Here is a 22841-nt window from a genome sequence, read left to right as displayed (position 1 = left end):
CATGGAGCCTCTATTCATATCTACTTCTCACAAATGATAATCAGGATTAGATGCAGTGTAGAGATTTACTGTCTCTATATCAGCTGGCGGTATCTATATCAGCAGCAATAATGCTCAATTACTGTTGGGCTGGAGGCATTTAAAGGACAACCATGATATAAGACATGTGCATGTTTAACCAAGCCAAGGACAGAGACACACCTAAAGAGGGAAATGCAGTGCATCCACAATGGGATTTCAGGTATTAATCAAACCTGCCTCCAGCTGCATACTAAGTTGTTGTCAAAGTATAGTTTATAAGAACATTGGATCAAATATTACATTTGTCCCAATTTTGGCATAAATTGTATGATGTAATTGCATATTGTTTAATATAGTTCCTGTCTATGCTGTTCCTATGTTAATATGCTGTGTACATTTTGGCTAAACAGTGCCCCCTGGTGGACATTGTAGTATAATTTAAAACAAACCCACTAAATAACTAACTAAAAGCACTACCTTAATCTCCCTGTCTATACAGTGAAGTCCATAAATATTGGGACACTGACAGTTTATTATTTTATCTGTCTACCACAGTAAATACACGACTTAAATACACATCTTTTAAACAGTGTAGGAATTACAAGACAATGAGTAACTTGTCGCAGAATGCTAGGAAGAGAAAGGTATGGAGAAAAGAGGGAACTGCTTATGATCAGAAACACGGTACCTCTTATCCTATGAGGTGAGCATGTAGAGCTATGAATGGAATGATTTCTTGTACGTATTTATTGATACAAGTTGATGCAACTGCTGACAAAAATTCAGTCGTTAGCATAAAGACTCAAACCATAATTTGTAAGATACGCAGGAAATTTTCAAGGCAAAGAAGTGGAATATTCTACAATGACAAGTAGATTCATCCAGTTAAGTATGTATAACTATATAAACCAAGACAACTGCTAGAAAGATTTGGTCGGAGGATCATCAGAGAAGAACGTGTCTGGTGGTATCTATGGGTTCTAGGCTTTAGATTTGCAACCTTGTTTTTAAATAAGAACTGTACCTTGAGCTTGTATTCCTTATTTAATTTCATCTCATGTATACTGTTGTAAACAGATAAAGTAAAAAAAAAACAAATAAAGTTTATTAATGTACAAATGGTATGAATCTGACTGTCCTATATTATAAAACAGTCTTGCACTTTTTAAAATTAAATTTTAGCTTTGTAAAACTTTTTGCTTTTTGCTAGGCTTTTGCTCAGCATTTATTGAGCAGATGATACAATGAAGAAAATCCTGAAAAACATTTAAATAGAATAACATAATGCAAAGTGCATGGTATGTGCATAGTATTGTGATGACTGCCTAACGTGTGTGTGTGTGTGTGTGTGTGTGTGTGTGTGTGTGTAGTGGCTCTGAACTACCAGTCCGAGGGCAGAGTCCTACAGTTGAACAGAGCCAAGTTCTACAGCAATGGCAACTGTGGCTACGTTCTTAAGCCAGAGTGCATGTGTGACGGTGAGGTTGTGTGCTTCCACTATGCTTTGACATTATGGGGTGGGTACATTTCTCCTTAAAAAAAGTAGCAGCAACAATATCAAGCCTTTTGATAATTGTATATTTTACAATGGAACATCATACTGCAGAAAATATTGGTCATGCAATAATCAGTATAGTATGTCATAAAAGTATTTATACAGTGCACCCATGCATGGAATATTGCATTTCAAGTGTTTAAAAGGGGAAGAAATTTAAAGAATTTTTTTTAAGCCATTTATTTAAAAAAAGAAAAGAAAAAAAGAAAAAGAAAAACCCTTTATTATGTTCTTGTAACGAGTTTTCTAATTGCAGGCTCTTTTAATCCAATGTTGGAGGACCCACTCCCAGGACAGATGAGGAAACAGCTGGTGCTAAAGATTATTAGTGGCCAGCAGTTGCCCAAACCCAAAGACTCCATGCTTGGTGACCGAGGCGAGGTGAAGACTACACCAAAAATCAGACTTTATGTCCATGTCTTTATTTTTACCGTCTATTTTACCTTCCATTGTATTCTATCTTTTTGACATTTTTACTTCACTTTGTATTTTTTTTTTACTCTACTGTTTTTTTTCATAAGTCACTTTTAAAACAAACTTTTTTTTCTTCTCCTTTTTTTTATTAAATGACTTTGTGTTTTTCAGATCATTGACCCTTTTGTGGAAGTGGAGATCATTGGCTTGCCAATAGATTGCTGTAAGGAGCAAACCAGAGTAGTGGATGATAACGGTTAGTGAAAGTCAACAGACATATATACATAATCAGCTCATTGTTTTTTTTTTTATTATGGGTTTTAAATTTATTGACTGTTTAAATTTAATTTCAAAGCTATAAATTGTGGTAGGGTTATAGTAAAGTTGGTTGAAATGTAAAATGTAAATTCAATTTGTCTGAGCAATGCGGAAAAACAACATATCAATGAGTGCTGTCTTCTTTCTCTTCTGTCTCAGGGTTCAACCCCATGTGGGAGGAGACCCTGGTTTTCACTGTCCACTTGCCAGAAATCACACTGGTGCGCTTCCTGGTTTGGGATCATGATCCTATTGGCCAGGACTTTATTGGTCAGAGGACCATCGCCTTTAACAGCATGATGCCAGGTATCTTCATTAATTTCTTTACAAAGTATTTTTTTTTTCTTGCTCGTATCAGATCTGGAGTGCTTGATTCGGGTCATAATTATCTGATTTTGATTACACAGGTTACCGCCACGTGTATTTAGAAGGGATGGAGGAGGCATCCATTTTTGTTCATGTGGCAGTGAATGACATCACTGGTAAGGTAGGTACCTACAGGGAAATGCCAGAACTTGTGGTTGTAGTTCTGCTTGTGAGAGAGATTAGTGTTGGGTTTGTAAACTTTTATCATGACTAGTGCCTTTTTTCTTTTTCTTTTTTCTGTGTTTAGATTGCATTTGTGTTATAATGCATGGGTCCCTTGACTTTTTTATCTTTCAGAAAAAAATGTCTTTATTAGTGCATCAATTAGACGTAAAATTAGTTTTAGCCATGGGTTTTACAGTCAAATGTTTTGAAAATGATACAAACAATCATTTTCACGAAGTCTGCTGCTTTTAGATTTAGTGTTTTAGATCTTTTTAGCAGATGTTACTATGGTATTACTAAAGTATAATTACAAGCATTTCATAAGTCTCAAAGGATTTTATTGACAATAACGTTACATTTATGCACAGGGTCAATATTTGCGAAACTGTTCTTGGAAGGTTGGGAGAAGTTGCTCTCCGACACTTATGAAAGGCTTGTAATTATATTTCAGTATGCTATCTGAACATCTGTCAAAAAGATCTAAAAACACTGAAGCAGCAGACTTTGGGAAAAGTAATACTTGTGTTATTCTCCAAACCTTTGGCCACAGCTATACAGCTAAGCAACAACAAACACATGCATTTTTGCTGTTGAGAAATGTATGTGTATTTAGTATTATTAAGTTTGATCACTTTCTTAATGAGGTTGTTAATCATGTTTTATAAATTGTTTCAGTTTTTCTTCGGAATACAGATGTTTGTCTATACATAGTTCTCTCTTTCTCCTTCTCGATCATTGTATGGTATTTCTCCTTCCTTTCTTTCTTTCGTTCTTTCTTTCTCCTTCTCTCTCACACTCCTCTTTCTTTCTCTTTTTCTCTCTTTGTGCTTTCAGTGCAACAACCTTAGCCCAAAAGCTGTCTTTAAAGGCAGGAAATTGTTAGGAGCCCTGATGCTGTCGCTCAAACTTTCAGGTGTAGTGAGATGCAATCAGCACCTTGCATGTGCCCCATGACCCCTCCCTCCTGCCCCACCTTCCCCCCTCTCGAGCGAGCGACCGAGCCTGTGCTAGCATTCAGCCTTGCCAACTCATGAAAAAAATGAGTTGTGACATAACTGTGACTGCCTTTACCTCACCGGCATTCTCATTCGACCCCTAAGCAGATCCAATGTCACCATCCACTGCTGCAGGCACTTTTGGGGTGGGGGGGATGGGGGGGGTGTTTGCATCAGGCTCTGCATTCCAGGGATGACAAAGCCTCCTCTTATTTCACTTAACTCAGGAAATTCTCAAACTGTAAAAGGCTCTGAAATGCCCCGTGAGCATTATCTGGGAATTTCATCTGACAAAGGGTACGGCCACATTGTTCCCATATACTGTAGCTGTAGGACATTGGACCATGCTTATTCACTCCCAGTTTGTTGTTTTCTTGTGACAATGAAGAGCCCGAGGTTGCCAGGTACTGTTTATGATCATCTGTTATGCTAGATGAGAATTGGGTTATCTGTAGTGTGTCAGATGTTCAGATGGCATAGAGAAATATAATTATTGTTGTTAAGCCTTACCAACGTCATATTTTATTGTGCAAATGACTAACATTTTATGCAAATTTTATATCTTAAGTCAACTGTTATATTACAATACAAGGATGATTTGTTATTGTTCTCTTTGACACTTGTATCTACTGATGTGTCTTTAAGCAGCATTTGTAGATAACATTTCACGTGGATCTACTTTGACATGTTTCATGAAATGAAACTGGGTTCATTGCTTTGAGGAAGGTAGAGCACAGGGAATATACAGTACTCGTACAGTTCCATGCAATTTCACATATGAATAATCAATAAAGTCTTTTGCTCAAGCTCAAATAATAACATAATATTTTGCTTCAAGTTAAATAAATCACTTTTTTTGGTGTGGATCAGAGCTCAAAACCCAGTGTCATTTGTAAATTAATGTCTTCATTACATTTACACACAAACCGTGCATCTTCATTTCACTAGAGCTTGTTCTGTGTTCACATTCAGTTAATAGTGTATCTTGTTTTAAGAGGCATTTACATATGTCTTATGTCCAGTGTCTGTGCTAACTCACAGTTGTGAAGTGAAAAAAAAAAAGAGATAAAAGAAGAATTTTAATGCAAAACGGATGGATGAGTTAAAGGAAAAGAAGCGGTGATGCAAACTAGAACCTAGCTTTAACCCTTTGTATCTAACATTGTTAATGTTGTAGATGCTATATATTACTAAAGGTTATGTTCCTTTAAATAAACTGATGGAAGTGGTTAATGATTTATGTGTTTCAACTAGTTTATGTTTTTACTGGCATTTGACTTGATATGTGGTTTTGTTTTGCGCCTTTGTACATTCAGGAACCTTCATATAAAACTTAGATTGTTTTATCTTGAATACATCAAAGTTAATATATCTAAATAAGTTGTCCATTTTGAGATCTTTAAAGGAAAGAAATGGTTTAGTGTAATAAGTAGAATTATGTAACATGACTCAAACACTTCAGATGTTACCAACGTTTCAGAATTGCACAAAAATATTGCCTGCTTATTTTTTCCCCCTTCTTTTTAGTTTTACACAAAAAGCCTTCTCGAGACTTATTATTCCCCTTAGTTTCATTAGATTCATGCTATTCTTTCCATTGTTTTTTTTGTAGGCACGGCCAGCCAGCGGCATAAAAGGGCTGTTTCACAGAAATCCAAAGCAGGCTTCTCTGGACAGCCATGCTGCTGCGCTGCACAGCCGTAAACCCGCATTTGGAGCCCACCTGCTTCGCCGCACGGCCAGCGCGCCCACCAAGGGCCAGCCCAAAGTCAAGCGTGGCTTTCCTGAGATCTCCATTGACACCAAAGACTGTAGCTCAGAGGGAGCAAGCTCAGAGCGTGAGTCTGAGGAGGGCCCAGCTGCCCATCCCAACGGGGACACGGCAGCATCAGCGCGACCGTGGGAGCATGGCACAAATGGGCAGCTCCACCCAGATGATGGTACAGGTAAGATCAAGTTTGTCAATCCTGATCCTATGGCCAAACCATTGCATAATAGGAGAGGCACGAGTGAACCCCTACGAAGAGCCGACAGGCTAAAGTTGCTGGATTTATTGGAGAACCAGGATGTTTTCACCTGTGTCACAGTGAACAGCACTGGCCGGATAGGAATGACATCCAGTTGCATGAAGTGCATCATTGGGACAAAGGAGAGTCCAGACCTTGAGAGGAAAATAGTGACAAACCTTAAGCAGGGAAGATCGGCTCCTGTTCCAGAGAGGGTATTTTGTTCACCCAAAGTTATACGTAAGGTCTCCCCAGAACCAGGCCCAAGACCTAAAGTCTTGGCCTTAACAAAGCAGCCAGAGCAACCCCAATCTAAACCTGAGCCTGAAGTCCAGTTCTTCAAACCTATACCAATGCCAAGGGTACAATCAAAACCTAGACGGACACTGGTATTTTCAGACAGCCATGCATCCGGGAATGGCTACGCCAGGAAGGCAATACCCCACAGACACCTTCAGTCACCTGAAGGTCCAGTTCTCTTAACATTAGATAGCAAAACTGGCTTGAATAGGCAGCATTTTGCACCAGCGAATTATGGCAGAAACCATAGGGACTGCCTTTCAAAAAGCAACTGGAGCAGCTGCAGTAGTCTGGAAAGTTTGGAACTGTTTCCCGTAATTCCAACACAGGCAATGGACAAGCAAAAGCGGGTTGTAGGGACCCTACAGCGGGAGATGAACACTTTGTTTGCCCAGAAAATGGAAGAAATCCGCAGTAAATCACCATTGTTCTTTACTGGTAAGGCCATGGTACAGTAGTTCCCTGAAATAAACTAGTTGACCCCAAGGCTGTAGTGGATCCCCTAGATTCCAGATGACTACCATAAACAGCTTAAGATTAAGTTGTGACATTTATGGATAACAGACATGAACAATCAACAATGAACAATTTTTCACCACGTGCAATGTCTTTTGCAAAGATGATCAATATTAATGTACATGTAGTGAAAAAATCATTAGAGAATTAGGTGTAACTAAAAAAAGTGAAATTTGATAGTAGCTTTTTTAATGTGATTAGAATTTAATGTCACTGAGACGGAATTCTGTTTAAACTATGGGGAAGGACTTACTGTATTCACCCTGATTTGCATTTACAGTACATTAGAGAACTTGCCAATGAAATGCAAACAGAAAGATTTGCTTTCTCATTTCTACTCCATAAGTGTAGCAAACTCAGTACAGTAGACCCACTTACAGTAGTAGTAGTATCAAGGTAAGTAGATCTAGATGCGTGTCATAAGTGTAAGTGAGTTAATCTTGCCTTTCTTCTTACCTGAGTGGTCTTGGTCTTGAGTCTGCAAACTTGTAACGTGACTTCTTTCTATTCAATTTACTTTCTTCACTATTGTTCCTGTAAAAATGGTAAAATTTTAAATCCACTATCTATCGATATAGCAAATGCATTTCCAAAATCGAAAACATGCCTATGCTCAAAAGTTTCCTTCTCAGTTAGGGGCTCTTCTGTATATATTAATGATTCCGTCTTTTTTAGGTTTCTCATGCTTTTACTAAACTGCCTGTTTGTTCCTTCCTTCTTGCATGCTATCTTTCCTTAGTGCAAAACTGAGGGGCTGATCAAAGTCAGGTAAAATCACCTACCACATGTATGTGTTTCCACTGCTAGGTTATGTCTTTTGTCTTTTTCTACTATGGACAATGCAGAAATTGCTTTCGGGGGGAAAAAATCAGCTTAATAAGTGAAATGTTCTTATACAGTACATGAATCCCATATGACTGCATGATGATCTGAGATGCAGAGGTGTATTTCTATGTGCCAGCTTGTCATTGTGCATATGTTGCATCAATATCAGTCGAATACAGGTGCATTTCAGTAAATTAGAATATCTTTGAAAAGTTTTTTTTTTTCAGTATTTCAATTGAAAAAGTGAAACTCGTATATTATATAAATTCATTACATACAGATTGATATATTTCAAGTGTGTATTTCTTTTAATTTTGATGAACCCTTTGCATTAATTACTTTAGCAATGAGGCATGGCATGGAGACAATCAGTCTGTGGAACTGCTGAGGTGTTACAGCAGCCCAAGTTGCTCTTATAACAGCCTTCAGCTCTTTCTCTTTACAATTCCCACAGATTCTCTATTTGAGTATCAAGATTAGTAGATCAGGATTTTATTTTGCAATAAAATTATGATTTGTAAAGTGTTATGTTTTATCATGTTATGCCATTGGGAACATTTTACCAATGAGAGTTGCTTTATTCACATTACACAATGTGTTACACAATTGGGTTGGGTGAGTTTTCTGGCCACTCAAGCACTGGGATACCATGGTCCTTAAACAAGGTATTAGTACTTTTGGCAGTGTGGGCAGGTGCCAAGTGCTGAAAAATAAAATCAACATCTCCATTGAGCTAGTCAGAAGAGGGGAGCATGTAGTGCTATAAAACTTCCTGGTAGACGGCTGCACTGATTTCGGACCTGATAAAACACAGTGGGCCAACACCAGCAGATGACATGGCTCCCAAAATCACCACTGACTGTTCAAACCCTACACTGGACTTCAAGCAACTTGAATTCTGTGCCCTCCCGTCTTTTTCAGACTCTGTGACCTTGTTTTTCAAATTGAATGCAAAATTTACTTTAATCTGCAAAGAGGACTTTGGCCCACTGAGCAACAGTCCAGTCCTTTTGTCCTTAGCCCAGGTAAGACACCTCTGACATTGTCACTGGTTTAAGAGTGGATTGACACAAGAAATGTGACAGTTGTAGCCCATATCCTCTGGGTACGTCTGTGCCTGATGGATCTTGAAACACTGACTCCAGCTGCAGTCCACTACTTGTAGATCTTTTCCAAATTCTTAAATGGGCTTTGTTTCACAATCCTCTCAAGGCTGCAGTAAGCAATGACCTTTTGTTTCTTACCCTCCAGACCAGGGTGTCAATGATCATCTTCTGGACAACTGTCAAGTCAGCAATCTTCCCCATGATTGTGTAGCCTATTGAAACAAACTAAGAGAACATTTAAAGGATCAGGAAACCTTTGCAGGTGTTTTGGGTTAATTAGCTGATTAGATGTGACACCATTGGAGTAGATACTAATTTCTGGGTTTTCATTAGCTGTAAGCCATAATCATCAAAATTAATAAGAAATAAACCCTTAACATATATCAGTCTGTGTGTAATAAATCTATATAATATATAAGTTTCACTTTTTGAATTAAATTACTGGAAATAAATCAACTTTTCGATGATATTCTAATTTATTGAGATGCACCTGTACAAGTGCAAATTAGCCTTGTGCTAAATACAGGCATGCTGCATGTTTTCTACACATTTATGTATATGACATTGACATCTGTCTTTGTTCTTTTTTTTTGCATTAATGTGAACTGTGTAGGAGATTTAGTAGAAACCAAACATCTGTTATGCAAAACCTTTAAAGCATATTGATGAGATTTTGTTTGCTTATCCTTTTAGATCATTCCACAGTGCAGAGACCCATTCCTTATCTGCATGTCTTGGAATCCATTGTGGAAGAATATCAGCAGAAATCCCCCTTGACATCCATAACCCATACCTCAGAACATTCCCCCAGTGATGTGCTTTGTTTGTCTCCACCATCCATAGCAATAACAACTTCCAAGGAAGACAACCATGACCCTGTCAAGACAAATGAGGAAAAGATACCTGTTCCTAATCAGTGTCCAATCCAAAATGTCAGTAGTGGGGACGATCATATCAGTACTTCCCTGTCCATGAATTACCTTGACATTGGAGGCAATAAGCCCCTTGCACAAGAGCCGTCAGTAAGTGAAGGGAGGAGTTTTGGTAGAAATGTTTTACCAGATGCAACTGAGATTGGACAAACTTCAGAGACGAACACTGTAACTGAGCTGGCAACATTCAAGAGTTCCCAGAAGGTTTCAGGTAAAAAGACTTCAATTGACAAGGACATAGAGCGAAGGTTGTATCCTGGGGCTAAGACACCAATTCGAAGGACCAAAAGTGATGGCCAGGTACGGGCAGTGTGCCCTGTTGATGAGCAGTCAACGGTGCCTCAGGTCTCCATCAATGCAACCATCAATGACCGCCTCTGGTCCAAGCTTGACCCAAACACCCATCGTGACAGTGTGTCATCCTCATCTAGCATTTCCTCAAATGACACTGTGATTGACCTCTCTCTGCCCAACCTGGCCAGAAAGAGTTTGACCTGTCTCCGAGCTACTCAGGACTGTCATGAAGGTGAGGATTCAGTAGTCAACTGGAGTTGCTCATCTCAGTCATCCACTACTCCTAGCATGCTTTGTGTCAGTAAGAGCAAATCCAATCCCAACTTGCGGGATGGTCAGATGTGTGACCCAGTGGATGAACTTCTCCCAAGGCAACTGGGCAGTGAGCATGACAACAAACGTCTTATGCAACGGCGTCACACCTGGAACAGGCTGTATATAGAAGGCTTAAAGCAGTCATCATCTGCTTCTAGCAAGCGAGCCCCAACTCCTGCACCAAAGGACATAAATTCTGGCTCCAAATCTAAGAGTTTGGGTGACCTCACCTCTGAGGACATTGTATGCAACTTTGATAGCAAGTATCGCAGCATCAGTCGTAGTTTTGTGGTCAGGCCTAGTCGCCAACAGAGGTCCCCAAGGAAGCCCCAGGATGACCTGATGGAGCGGCTTAAGAAACTCACTGATGTAGAACCGCTGACAAGCAGCGATTTTACATCCCACCTCCATGATTCAGAGGCTGAGGAAAAAGAGGAGGTGCAAGATGAGGCACCACCACTGAGAAGAAGCTCGTCACGCAGCCAGAGTCGGGTCCGCTATATTGCCAACCGCGCTAGGCAGGCCCAGGAGAGGCAGCGGCTGCAAAACCTCCTTATGGGATCCAACAGCCCCATTGAAGAGCGTGGAATCCCAGAGGGAGCCTGCAGCATCACACGCAGCCCCTGTGCAAGTCTGGACCTGCTGAGTCAGCTTCCTCCAGGACCACCCCAACAGACCCCACATAACCTAGATAATGATGTTTTTTTTATGCTCCGCCTCTAAGGAAGTATGGGTGGACAGAAAGTATATAATAATAAAGACAAAATAATAATAATAATAATTATATATATATATATATATATATATATATATATATATATATATATACAGTATATATATATATATATATATATAGGCACCATATATATACATGATACATGCACCTCCAGGGTCCGGGTTCGATTCCTGGGCAGGCGCGATTCCCGTCCCTTTGTGCATGGAGTTTGTATGTTTTTCCTGTGCTTGGGGGCTTCCTCTGGGTACTCCAGTTTCCTCCCACAGTATCCAAAGATATGCTGGTTAGGCTAATTGACGTTCCTTAATTGCCCATAGTGTGTGAATGAGTGTGTGTATGTGTGTGTGCCCTGCGATGGATTGGCACCCAGGGTGTACCTTGCCTCATGCCCTAAGCCTTCTGGGATAGGCTCTAGAACCCCGTGACCCTGAATACAGGATAAAGTGGTAAAGAAGATGAGTGAGTGATATATATATATATATATATATATATATATATATATATATATATATATTTGTTTTTTGTTTTTTTTTAGTTCACTTACTAAATGAGACACTGGAATATCAGATATGAAGTCTGTTTCATGCACTACTGTTTGTTAAGATTGGCTTAAGCTGCTAACAAGATGGTCGTACATCTGATCCAACAATGAGCATGAAAGTGGTAGATTCTAAAGTTTCTGCACCTATAGAGAGGGATACTGCAATTTTTTTATAACATGTTTATTGTAAATGAAAAGATTTTTGGTGCAAAGTCACATTAAAACCCTTGTCAGTATATTGTCCTGAAAGCACTCATTACTTTTAAACACTGGAATGTCAAACAGAATCCAACATTCTTAAGCTAATATCTGTCTTGAATCTTGTCTTTTTTCTTTTCTTTTTTTTTATTAAAAGGCCTGCTGTAGCAATAGAGGATTACATGTTGATCTGTATGAAATATTACTTCTTTCACTTTAAATCAAATTACATGTTTAATGTACTCATTGAAATACCAATGCATCTTGTTGTTGTTTATAGTGGTAAAAAAGTTTTGTTTGTTTGTTTTTTACAACAAATGCATGGAATGTATTTGCAACAGTAATTTATTATTTTCTGTATTTTCTTTTCTTATGTGCTCCTTTTTAAAAAAAAATGCATTAAGCAAAATGACAACCACCTCTTCTCCTTTATCTACTTTCAGCTTTGTTAAAAATAAATATATATATATTATTATTTTAGTTCATTTGGCACAATGCAGTTTTTGCCATTTGACTTAAATTTTTGATATTTCCATCTATGTACTGTAAAAAGTATTATCAGAAGATTTATACTGAAATTGGCTCTTTTTTTGCATTACAGTGATATTGCAATATTTTTAGTGTTTCTCAGTTAAGGTTTGACATTTTCCACCACTCAGCATGAACACTGGTTTACAGTACATATCAGTCAGTGTTTAAGAATTATGGAATCACATTGAATATGAGTACTGTACAGTTATTGAACGGCACGCAAGAATGGTGAAAGAGCACATCTCTCACTTTGTACTGTCATGTTTGCACTGTCATGTCAGCTAACTTTGCAGGAGTCTGGAAGAATTTTTAGTAAAAGCATATGTACATACAGATTGCGGGTGTCTGTTTTTTCTTCATAAACTTGAGATAACCTACTCTGCGGTTCACAGTCCTGTGTGTTAAAATGCAAATGAGCACAAGTAAAAATGAACGATTCTTCGATGAATTTTACATTTAAAGACAATTAAAAATGCGATTCCTTTTGTGCTTACTATTGTCAGGTGATTACCAAATATATACTTTAGTGTGTTCTTCTCTTTCTGTTCTGTTGCTTGATTTAACAAAAAGGTTAGAAACTCCTATTCAAGAAGTTTCACCCTCTCAGCACTATTATGTACTCTTTTAAGTGGCCCCCTTTTTCTCAGTGCTCACACTGCAGAACCTCTCCAATCTTTCACAGAGAGCACCCATTGGGAAAAATGTCGCTTCCCACTTGGTGGCTCATCACATCTTCGACCCAAACCGAAATAAAAGTTCCTCTGTTTCAATCTTTTCAACATTCCAACTGCTGGGATCAACCCAAAGTGCACACAGTCATGCCCTGTGTTGTTGTGAGTATTAACTCATTGCTTTGTACCCCTATGCCTCTTCATGCATGATACCCATAAAATCCTAAAGGATTCGTCTCCGCTTATGACTGGCACATGGGACAAAAGCACAGGAATGCCTGGGTCTGCAGTTGCTTTGGTGACGGTTTCTAGTGGGACGTGAGAGACCGGGGCCCTTCTGAGCTCCCAAAAACTGCCCTGGGACTCGCACGGCTCACTGAGTGACAGAGATTGTACACTCTTGTCACTCATACAAAAGTCTACTTCTTTAGCATTCAGGAGGTGTTGCAACTCTGGCCTTTCGATTCGTATTTATCACAGTGATTTTTGTTTCTGTCTCCAGGGTCTATCACGAAGCCAACTTGGGTTTTAGGGAGAATTGTTGGGCTTTGCAGAGTCTCTTGCTTTGCAAAATGTTGTATATTTAGCTTATGTTCTAAATAATCAATAGTTTCTGACCCAGTGTAAACAGTAGTTTAGAAATGTATTTCTCATGAACAACACCCTGTATATTGTAACCAGACTAAGACAAATATATAGCACTGGTAAGGTATGGTGTAATGCAGCTGTAATCCTATACGATCTTAAAAGTTTTTAATCTTATTAATCTTAGAAGATCAAAAGTACTTTTTGTCTTTACAGCAAACTTCATATTATGGCTGTTTTTTCTAAATCTTTGAGGCCGAAAGTTTTTAATTTTTTACATATGTCTTAAACGTTCTCATAAGATCATGGGAAGTTTTTCCTGGAATCCAACTTCTTACTCGTCCATGTTCCACCTCCCCTGTACACAAATCATTATCGTGGTCTCCGTCCCTCACCCCTTTTCCTGCACTTTCTAGAACGTCCCACTCTTTCCTATTGGCTATTATCTAATCTTGGGGTATTTGTTCATGGTTTATATTTTGGGACGTGTGGTGTGCTGGACACAGAAAGAAGCTGTTTGTAAAGCAGTGGTAAGTAGGATGTGGGTTTTTTTTTTTTCGTTCTTTGATCTTTTGGTTTGGATGTTATGCCTGCTTTTCATCTTGTGTTTATTAAGTTCTTCAGTAGAACAGACTAAACCGTGAACCATAAAATAACCATTTTAGAAATCATGGGTTGATGTGGATTTTCTTTAAAGAGGCAATTAGTGCTTTGTTTTTCTGTTTGTTTTTGTTTGCAAAGAGTTGCAAATAAATGGTTACATGGTTTTGTTTCAGTACCATGGCATCTCTGGGACTTCTCTGGCTTCTTGTAGCAGTGGTTCACATCTGCACTGCAGGTAACTTTATGTTACAATCAAATCACACACTTAATTTTAATGTATCTGGTGGTCGAACTGTTTTGCACATTTTTGTGTTCGGTGAAAACTTCGTACACTAACTTCATCACAGTCATTGGATTTGCGTTCTCAAAGCATTGCAAATGCATACATTTGCAATATAGAGCCATTGTTATTTAATGACGGATTGCTATAGATATACATTAGATGTTCTAGTTATAAGATGTAAAAAAAAAAAAGTGTGTTTGGTGTATTTTTCTTTATCATGAATGTTTAAAAAGAACACATACTTATGCGCATGAATAGAGGTGAGTAAGAAATCTTGCAGTAAGAGCTACTCCAGCGGAGGTGGCATTAGACCAATACTGACTTTACTCCATCCCCTTTCTTTAGCTTGGCTTTCCTCTAGTGAGTCCTCCAGCAGGATGCAGGAAGGGCCAATTCTAGTCCTGACATCTTATTGACTCTGTCAATGGTCACAGCAGCCTTCTGGCGCTTTGTCTGTGTGCCCCATTGCTCTGAGTGATTTGCATTTAAAATAATGGAAAGAGCCTGCCATGGTCAACAATGACTGTGAGCAATCAATTAGCCCCCTCTAACCAAGCAGTCATCAGGACAAGGCCATGACACATCTGTGGCTTTGACGGCATGTTGGCTTTTCATATTTTAGTGGGGAAAAGATTATGTGATTGACGGACTCCTGTAGGGTTTTCCATCTCAGTGGAACTGCCTCAGTTATACATGACATTTTTAGGATAAACATGCTGAAAAAAATTTAATTTTTGACACTTAATTTGTAAACGTGTCAGTTCCCAGCCTCAAAGAAGAAAATACGAATAAGGTTCCCTTATTTTCAACATACGGTTTTCTCACCAAGAGTCTTAACAACATTTTCAGTGAAAGAAGTATTCATTTAAGTTTACTTTTGTTTTTAATTCTTTTGACTTATTATTGCATTACGGATTAGTAATCCCGAGCTCCTTTTTACTACATCATATTTCTCTATAATCGTATCGTTATAAAGTCATTAGGTGCATTTTGCATTAGACTTCTAAATTCCTGACAAATTTTAACTTTAGTAATGGCCACAGCCAGGTGAAAAAAAGTGAATTTTTAGATAGGATCATACCGTATAACACAATTTTTCATAATACTTAATGCTTCTAATCTCCTGATCCAAGCTAATGAAAATAAATGCAAATAAAGTATATTGTTCTAAAATGCGAGCTTTTTATGCTTTTACCAATTTAAGCAACAATTTTTACAGGTTATATGATTCCAGACATGTACACCAATTTCAGTGTCAATACTCATAATAAATATGAATATTTAGCATTTAAAATTATTATTGTTTGAAGTGAGACAGTGTAATGCTGAATTTTTTTTTATTATTGGAGCACATATAAATCATCTCTCCAAAATCTTTACATTTTAAGGGAAGCAAGATTGGTCACTTCCATGTTGCATAAACTTTAGAAGAAGTTTGTTTGGCACACACTTTTTTTGAATATATAGGCCTATCTATAACAAAAAAATAATAATAATAAAATCAGCAACGATACTGTTTTGGCTGTAAGCATGACAGCTAGTTTGAGACCTCATACAAACACGCACAAAGTCTTATTTTTAAGGTTTTTTTTCCAAACAATTAGTACTAAATAAACTATACTATATAGACAGAAGTTAGACTTAGAGTGTGCAATGGGAGGGCACTTTCCCAGCACTTGGGGCATCTCTTTCTCAGGGGTTGGAATACTCAGAAGTTTGGACTCTGTATCTGCTCCACCACAGGGGTTACCATAGGCTGCACAACAACAACCCGCTGTTTATCTCCCTCTGTGTCCTTCTGAGCAGTTTATTTCCTTAAAGGACGATTAGTGGCCGTGAAGCTTGGGACCACACGAAAGGGGGCGGCAGAACAACAGGAACATTGTCCTTGTCTAGTAAATTTGGGAATATTTGCCTCGATGTGAAAAGCAGTACAAAGTACGGCACAGCATGGTGAAACGCTTCATTAACTGCCAAGAATGTCTTGCAAGAGTTCAAGTTCAGACTAAGACAAAGAGTGTTTTTCCCCCCCTCTTCTTTCTTTCTTTTTTTCTTTGGTCCTTAACCAATTTAACATATTCATAATACCCATGTACAGTAGAAATACTGTTTATCTTGATCCTAATTAAATATTAAATAACTCTTTTAATGATTAAGAATATAACATTTAAAAATAGAATGAATGCATACCTCTTACTTTTATTCTGACAGAAACTTTCATTTTAAGCTCACGAGTTACATATTTATTTTATAATTGTAACATGCAGTTTCAATACATAACATGATAGAAGTAAATATGTTTTTACGCCTTTTAATCACCAGAACCACAGCCACTAAAAGTGACCTCCATCAAGGTAGGCAATAAGCACTAAACAGAACAGTTTTATAATTTAGATTTGGATGCCTGTTTTTAAATAATACGTGAATACTTACTATCTTAATGACTTCTTCTTTAGCAAGAACCATACACAATGTCAAAAGGCTCAGAGTTTGAAGGATTCTGCATGGACTTGCTGTCTGAACTCGCAAAGAAACTTGGCTTCAAGTACAATGTTCACCTGGTGAAAGATGGAAAATACGGGACCAAGGACGAGCGTGGTAACTGGTTTGGGATGATTGGAGAGGTTGTGAGAGGGGTGAGCTCAAATTAAAACATACGATTTAAAAGAATACATGTTTTTCATTTTAGAACATACATCCTTTAGCATGTTCTCCAAACCTGGAGCAATCTGTCAAAAATGTCACTTATTTAGTCTACTTCATTTTGGAATGATTATATGTCTCTAATAGGATATATGGTTGGTTTATGTAAATAATGTTTATCTATTGCAAAGCTAAAGATGTTTACTAGAACAACCAAATTAGTTAGCTTTGAGTCAGATAAAGAAATGTATACACAAAAGTTTTTCTTTTCCTGAAGTGTGTATAATTTTTTTTGCCTGATTCTGTATTTCACTAGTTTTAAAATGTTTAACATGGTTAGCTGTTCAAACAATTACAAACATTTATAACTTTTTTATAAATAAGAATTTAAGACTAAAATAATTATTTTTTCGTTCAAACTTATAACTCTAACACAATTTAACATAACATAATCCAGCATTTTTGGATATTAAGTCCATATTAAGTTATTTTATTAAAAACTTTACATACTTCTTTATTTTATTTATATTTTTTTGGCATTTACGGCTGTTGTGCTTAATAAATTTACCCTATAATATTTGTTAGCGTAAATAATCCAATGTGCAATGCCAAAAGTGGCATGTTTTGAACTTTTTGTATGTAGAAATAATGCACATGGTGTGTACTTTAAATAATGTATCTTAAATTCTTTTACATTATTGCAAGGACATTGATCTTGATGGTTGGTCTCAAGAAGAGACAAAAAGGGAACAATCAGAACAATGTTGACTTTTATGTCTGAGAGTGTCTGTGGCCCTGTTAGCCCACAGCAACCAACCCAATGATAATCCATTTCTATGCTGACACCATTAGAAATGTCTAAAAAATAACTTTACAGTACATGCCTTTTGTTTAAGTAAGTATGTATGCATGTATGTGCAAACATTTTCATTAGGAAGCAGATCTGGCCATGGCTCCGCTTACCGTCACTGCCAGTCGGGAGGAAGCTGTGGACATGACCAAACCGTTCATGCAGACAGGACTTAGTTTTATCATGAGCAAAGACATTGCGTCAGCTGATTCACAGTACCTCAGCTTTTTTAACCTTTTCTCCAGTGAGATGTGGATCAGCCTGCTGGTTGCTTACTTGCTTACCTCCTTCTGTCTCTTTTTGGTGGCTCGGTAAGACCCTCATCTTCAATCAGATCATCGAATAGAGCACATTATTCAAATAAGAGTTAAACTTGTTACTAAGGATAGTAGAATCTAGTATGACTGGGAATGCATGAATTGTGTGTGGTGTGTTGTATAAAGAATTAGCCCGTCTGAATGGAGCCAGCCTCAGAGGGAGGAAAATCACTTTACCATCGCACACAGCTTCTGGTACACTGTAGGAGCTTTAACACTTCAAGGTGGACACTAAGTTCTACTGTTATATACTAAAGAACATTAATGTCTTGTCATTTTTAATATATCTTAGCAAACAGTTCCACTTAAGAGAGGTTTAAATCTTTTTTTTTTCCCCATTATGTTAGGTGCTGGTCCACACCCCAAGTCCTTCTCAGGACGGGTGATAACTGCCATCTGGTGGTTATTTTCATTAGTTGTCTTGGCCTGCTACTTTGCCAACCTCAGTTCTTGGTTGCAAATGGATAACAAGCAGCTCTCAATTCAAAGCTTTGAAGATCTGGCACACCAAAATGTAATTGACTATGGGACAATTAAGGGCTCCTCCTCACAAGCTTTCTTTAAGGTAAGGCAGATTGGCCAACATCCATGCTTCCATGCATCAGATGCTACTATGGTACATTTAAGTGTACCACAAGTATACACACAAGTATAATTAGAAGCATTTAATAAGTGTTACAGGCTTTTTTTTGAAAATTACAGTAAGTTTATGCAAAGAATCAGTATTTGCAGTGCTGGCCCTTTTGCAATTTGCCCTGGCCCAGCACATCAATAGGATTCTGGGCCACATCCTTACTGATGACAGCCCATTCGTATATAATCAAAGCTTGGAGTTTGGAATTTATAGTTTTTTTTTGTCCACCCGTTTCCTAAATGTTTTTCTGTCAAAGAAAATGTGAGTACTACCATCAGTCCTGTGTCAAGCACCAGGCCATAATTCAAAAGTGATAACCAAAAGTGAAGTGGCTTGGGGACCAAAGCCACTTATCGGAGACCAAAACATCAAACTTTTGGGTCCATGCCCAGGAAACTCGCCAGACCTTAATCTCATTGAAAACTTGTGGTTGATCTTCAAGAGGCGAGTGGACAAACAAAACGCCACAAATTCTGACAAACGCCAAGCATTGATTATACAAGAATGGGCTGCAATCAGTCAAGATGTGACCCAGAAGTTGATTGACAGCATGCCAGAACAAACTGCAGAGGTTGTGAATCATATGAAAATAAATGTTATGACATCATAAAAGTTGCCCATAACATTGCCACAGTGACTGTGCGCCATAACCAAACCTAAAGGCAGTCCAATTAATTATTAGTTTGGGTCTTTTTACTAGGAAGTGTGTTTGATGCTTACTTCTCATGCTACCAGAAATTAATGGGATTCTTTCTGATATGCTATTTTATTGTCCAAGTAGAACTCCAACAATCCTACCTACCGACACATTTATGAAAACATGGAAAGAATGCAGTCCTATGCCCTTACAATGGAAGAAGGCATCAACTTGGCTCTGGAGGGAAAGTATGCCTTCATTGGAGAGTCTGTGTCTCTGGATTTAGCTGCGGCACATTACTGCAACCTAACGCGCTGTCCTGAGATCGTCGGCATGAGAGGCTACAGCATTGCAGTTCCTTTGGGTTAGTGCACATCAAACCAACACTTAACACCATCAGTCCCATGTTGCTCTTAGGTCAAAACTATCTTTAGTTTATCCAGGTCAGGTGGACCAGTGGTGACAGTTCCAGAAGCACTATCCATCTGTGAAAGAAAACCATGGCAAATATCATCCATCCTTGGAGCAATTTAGCATAGCCAGTCCATGTACAGTACTGGCAGGCTTTTGGGTAGTGGAAGGAAACCTGGCAACTTGGAGGAAACATTAAAAAAAAAAAATGCACTTTGAGAGCATGCATCTGACACAGAACTTAAACAGTGTTAAAACACAAAGGGTCAAAATAAACTTTGTGATCGTGTTATGCAACTATATTATACGCTCAGTGGGACTGGTCCCTTAATATTCTATTTACAGTTTCATCTCATTCATATTTTTGCACTGTGTGTGTGTGTGTGTGTGTGTGTGTGTGTGTGTGTGTGTGTGTGTGTTCCAAGGCTTTCCCCTTCTGAAAAACCTGAGTGTGGCCATTCTCCAGCTGAGTGAGACTGGAGTACTGGATTATCTGCGTAATAAATGGTGGGCAAGCAGCTGTGTGGCAAAAGATGCACAGGCCTCATCACTGAAGCCAAGCAGCCTGAAGGGTGTCTTCCTGCTTTTGGCTCTCGGCTTAGGACTGGGACTCGTTCTTGCCCTTATGGAGTTGACTGCTAAATCACGCAACATTGCTAATCTACAGCAGGTGGGGGTTGAGATGGATATAGCATTAACATTTTGTGGTGCAATTTGGCCATAAAAATACACTACCTAAAACCACACTGTACAATTTCTACAATGTGGGCCAAACACAATAAACACCATTTTGTGCTTCACTCAATCTAGCAAATTCGTTTGGGTTTTTTTCATGATTTTTTTCAAATCCTTGTCATTAAAAAGATTTTGGGAACAACAAACCTGATTTTTTTTCCCTTGTTTGCTGGCAGTATGACACACTACAAAAAGTAACTACAGCTGACTGATGATTTGCTATATTTTGATTGATATTTTGATATAATTCAAACTATAAAAGCAAAATATCATGGTCCTATATTGCCTTTTTTGATAGGCACTACAGGCTGATGTGTTGGCTGACAATTTTGCCAAACTAAATAGGTGGATTCCTATTGTTTTGCACAATCAATAAAAAAATATGATTATGAAACAAAAATATTTTTTTTGGATGCATTCATCTAAAAATTCTAAACTAAACTTTCAGGTTGTGCATACTCCTTTTAGCATACAGTTATGTATCATAAAAGTATAATAGCAATACACTAGATATGTTTTTTGTGCATATGAGTAAAATGGTATGATATTATCTACTTTCTTTGTTGCATTATTAAATCCTTCTCCAATATGTCCCGGTACAGTACATATGTAACTGTTCAGGCCACTTTCAGGTCTTCCTGCAACTCTTTTCAAGTGACAGCTGGCTTCTTTCTTACCTTGCTTGTTATCATTTTTCTGAATATATTTACTTGGTAGATATTAGCCGTACATACTGTACAGCATTAAATAGGAAAATTAAAAAGTTTTTGAAAACTTTTTTTTTTTAAGCTTTATTTGTGTTGTTATTGTTTTCAGAAATCCTGTTGTTCCGTCTTGACTAATGATCTCGGCCAGCGGTTTGGAAAAAGGGAGGAGACTCAGGCAGAAACCACTGACAAATGCAAAGCTTAAACCCACTCACCGTTATTAGGAGAACATTTCCGCTCATGCAATCAGCTTGAAAGATTCTTGCTTTCAATATAGGAATCATTTGGTTTAACTGATCATGAAATTCACTGCTATCTGTATTTATCATCATGCCAACTTTTTAATAATATACAAAGGTTAAGTTCGGATCATGTAAACTTTTATGTTTATTAACTGGTTTTAGATTATAAAAGTTACACTCCATTTAGTCATTCATTTATGCATGAAAAGAGGCAGAGTAACGTTTATTTACAGGTTCTAGTTATGTGAGTTAAGTTTTGTTTTGTTATATATGCCATCTGAAATAATAACATTTGATTTAGAATTTATTAGAAGTGAGAAAAGTAAAGGCATAAAGAATATTTAATGACTTGTTATTGCTTTTATACTATAAATGTTGTATTAAATGGCTAATTAAAATAAACATTACTATTTCTTATGTATGTTTTATTTGTAAAAACAAAAATTTGTGACATTTTTTTAAGAATAAATAGGGAAAAAGACTTTTTATTAGATTGATGAAACATAGGAAATTAAAAGAGTCTCCAGGCAGCATCGCTATTGGAAATACTTGAAATACTTGACATTCTAACCCGCTTATTATCCATCTATTTACTACTTATTACTTTCTAATTAGTTTCAGTCTGAAGTTGCTGCATCTTAAGTTAAGACTATTAAGTTTAATCAGAATTTGATTAAAACATTTCAAATTTCTAGAATTTTTAGATTAGAGTTGGTTTCCTCCTGGTACTCTGGTTTCCTTCCACAGAAATGCATATTAAGTTATTTGGCATTTCCAAATCACATTTGGCATGTCCAGGGTGTACCTATATGCCCCAATACTCTTCTACAAAAATACAAGTGCACTTTCAATTTCATTCACAGATATTTAAAATGCCAAATGAGACAAAAAGACGCTCATCTGACAATGGGATTTTTTTATTATAGGTAGTTATTCTTTATTCTTATGAAGGGTTTTATGAGCATGCAAAATTTCATCTGAACATTTTAAAGATCATCCGTGTGAACTGAGTGTGACCCTTGAGGTAATTTTGAACATGAGACATTTGAAAATCAGATCCACATGTGCTTTTTGAGGAAGTATATTCAAATCCAGTAAGGGAAGTAGGGTTTTGACACAGTAACACCGTGTGGATATCTTTAGGGCTCCAAGTGTTCGTATTTGTGTCTGTATTTGCATTTAAACCCAAAATGGTCTCTACTTTACTGCTGCTAAATCTAACTAGCAGCCGCTACTCTTCTGACAACACTTAACCTCAGATTGCGAATTGCTCACATGGCAATTTTTCTTCCTTTAAGTCACAAGAGAATTACAGAAAAAAAGAGCATGGTGTTATAGGATAAGGCCTGGCTTGCAGTCAGTAATTCAATACATCCCAGCGGTATACTA

At 37.6% G+C, this 22841-nt stretch overlaps 2 protein-coding genes across 2 annotated transcripts in view; both read left to right on the top strand.

Annotated features, from left to right (window-relative positions):
• plch2a (phospholipase C, eta 2a) overlaps positions 1-10871 on the top strand; it is a 129528-nt gene extending 118657 nt beyond the window's left edge. Inside the window, exons 17-23 of the mRNA XM_053504738.1 lie at positions 1392-1499; positions 1833-1957; positions 2162-2246; positions 2468-2614; positions 2716-2795; positions 5447-5780; positions 9281-10871. Of these exons, the coding sequence (XP_053360713.1) occupies positions 1392-1499; positions 1833-1957; positions 2162-2246; positions 2468-2614; positions 2716-2795; positions 5447-5780; positions 9281-10851 (2450 nt within the window). The 3' untranslated portion in view covers positions 10852-10871. The remainder of the gene's footprint in view (positions 1-1391; positions 1500-1832; positions 1958-2161; positions 2247-2467; positions 2615-2715; positions 2796-5446; positions 5781-9280) is intronic.
• A 2990-nt stretch (positions 10872-13861) lies between these two features.
• On the top strand, positions 13862-21869 carry si:ch211-251b21.1 (uncharacterized protein LOC571720 homolog). Its single transcript, XM_053504967.1, has 10 exons — positions 13862-13920; positions 14167-14228; positions 16599-16630; positions 16733-16912; positions 17854-18080; positions 18213-18310; positions 18434-18651; positions 19502-19721; positions 20194-20438; positions 21320-21869. Exons 2-10 carry the CDS (start codon positions 14171-14173, stop codon positions 21413-21415), a joined length of 1374 nt encoding a protein of 457 aa, XP_053360942.1. The 5' UTR covers positions 13862-13920; positions 14167-14170; the 3' UTR covers positions 21416-21869.
• Positions 21870-22841: the final 972 nt, after the last annotated feature.

This window comes from Clarias gariepinus, chromosome 9 (genome assembly GCF_024256425.1).
Source record: "Clarias gariepinus isolate MV-2021 ecotype Netherlands chromosome 9, CGAR_prim_01v2, whole genome shotgun sequence".
NCBI lineage: Eukaryota > Metazoa > Chordata > Actinopteri > Siluriformes > Clariidae > Clarias > Clarias gariepinus.
Note: the sequence above shows the minus strand (reverse complement) of the source record. Positions and strands in the feature narration are given on the sequence as shown.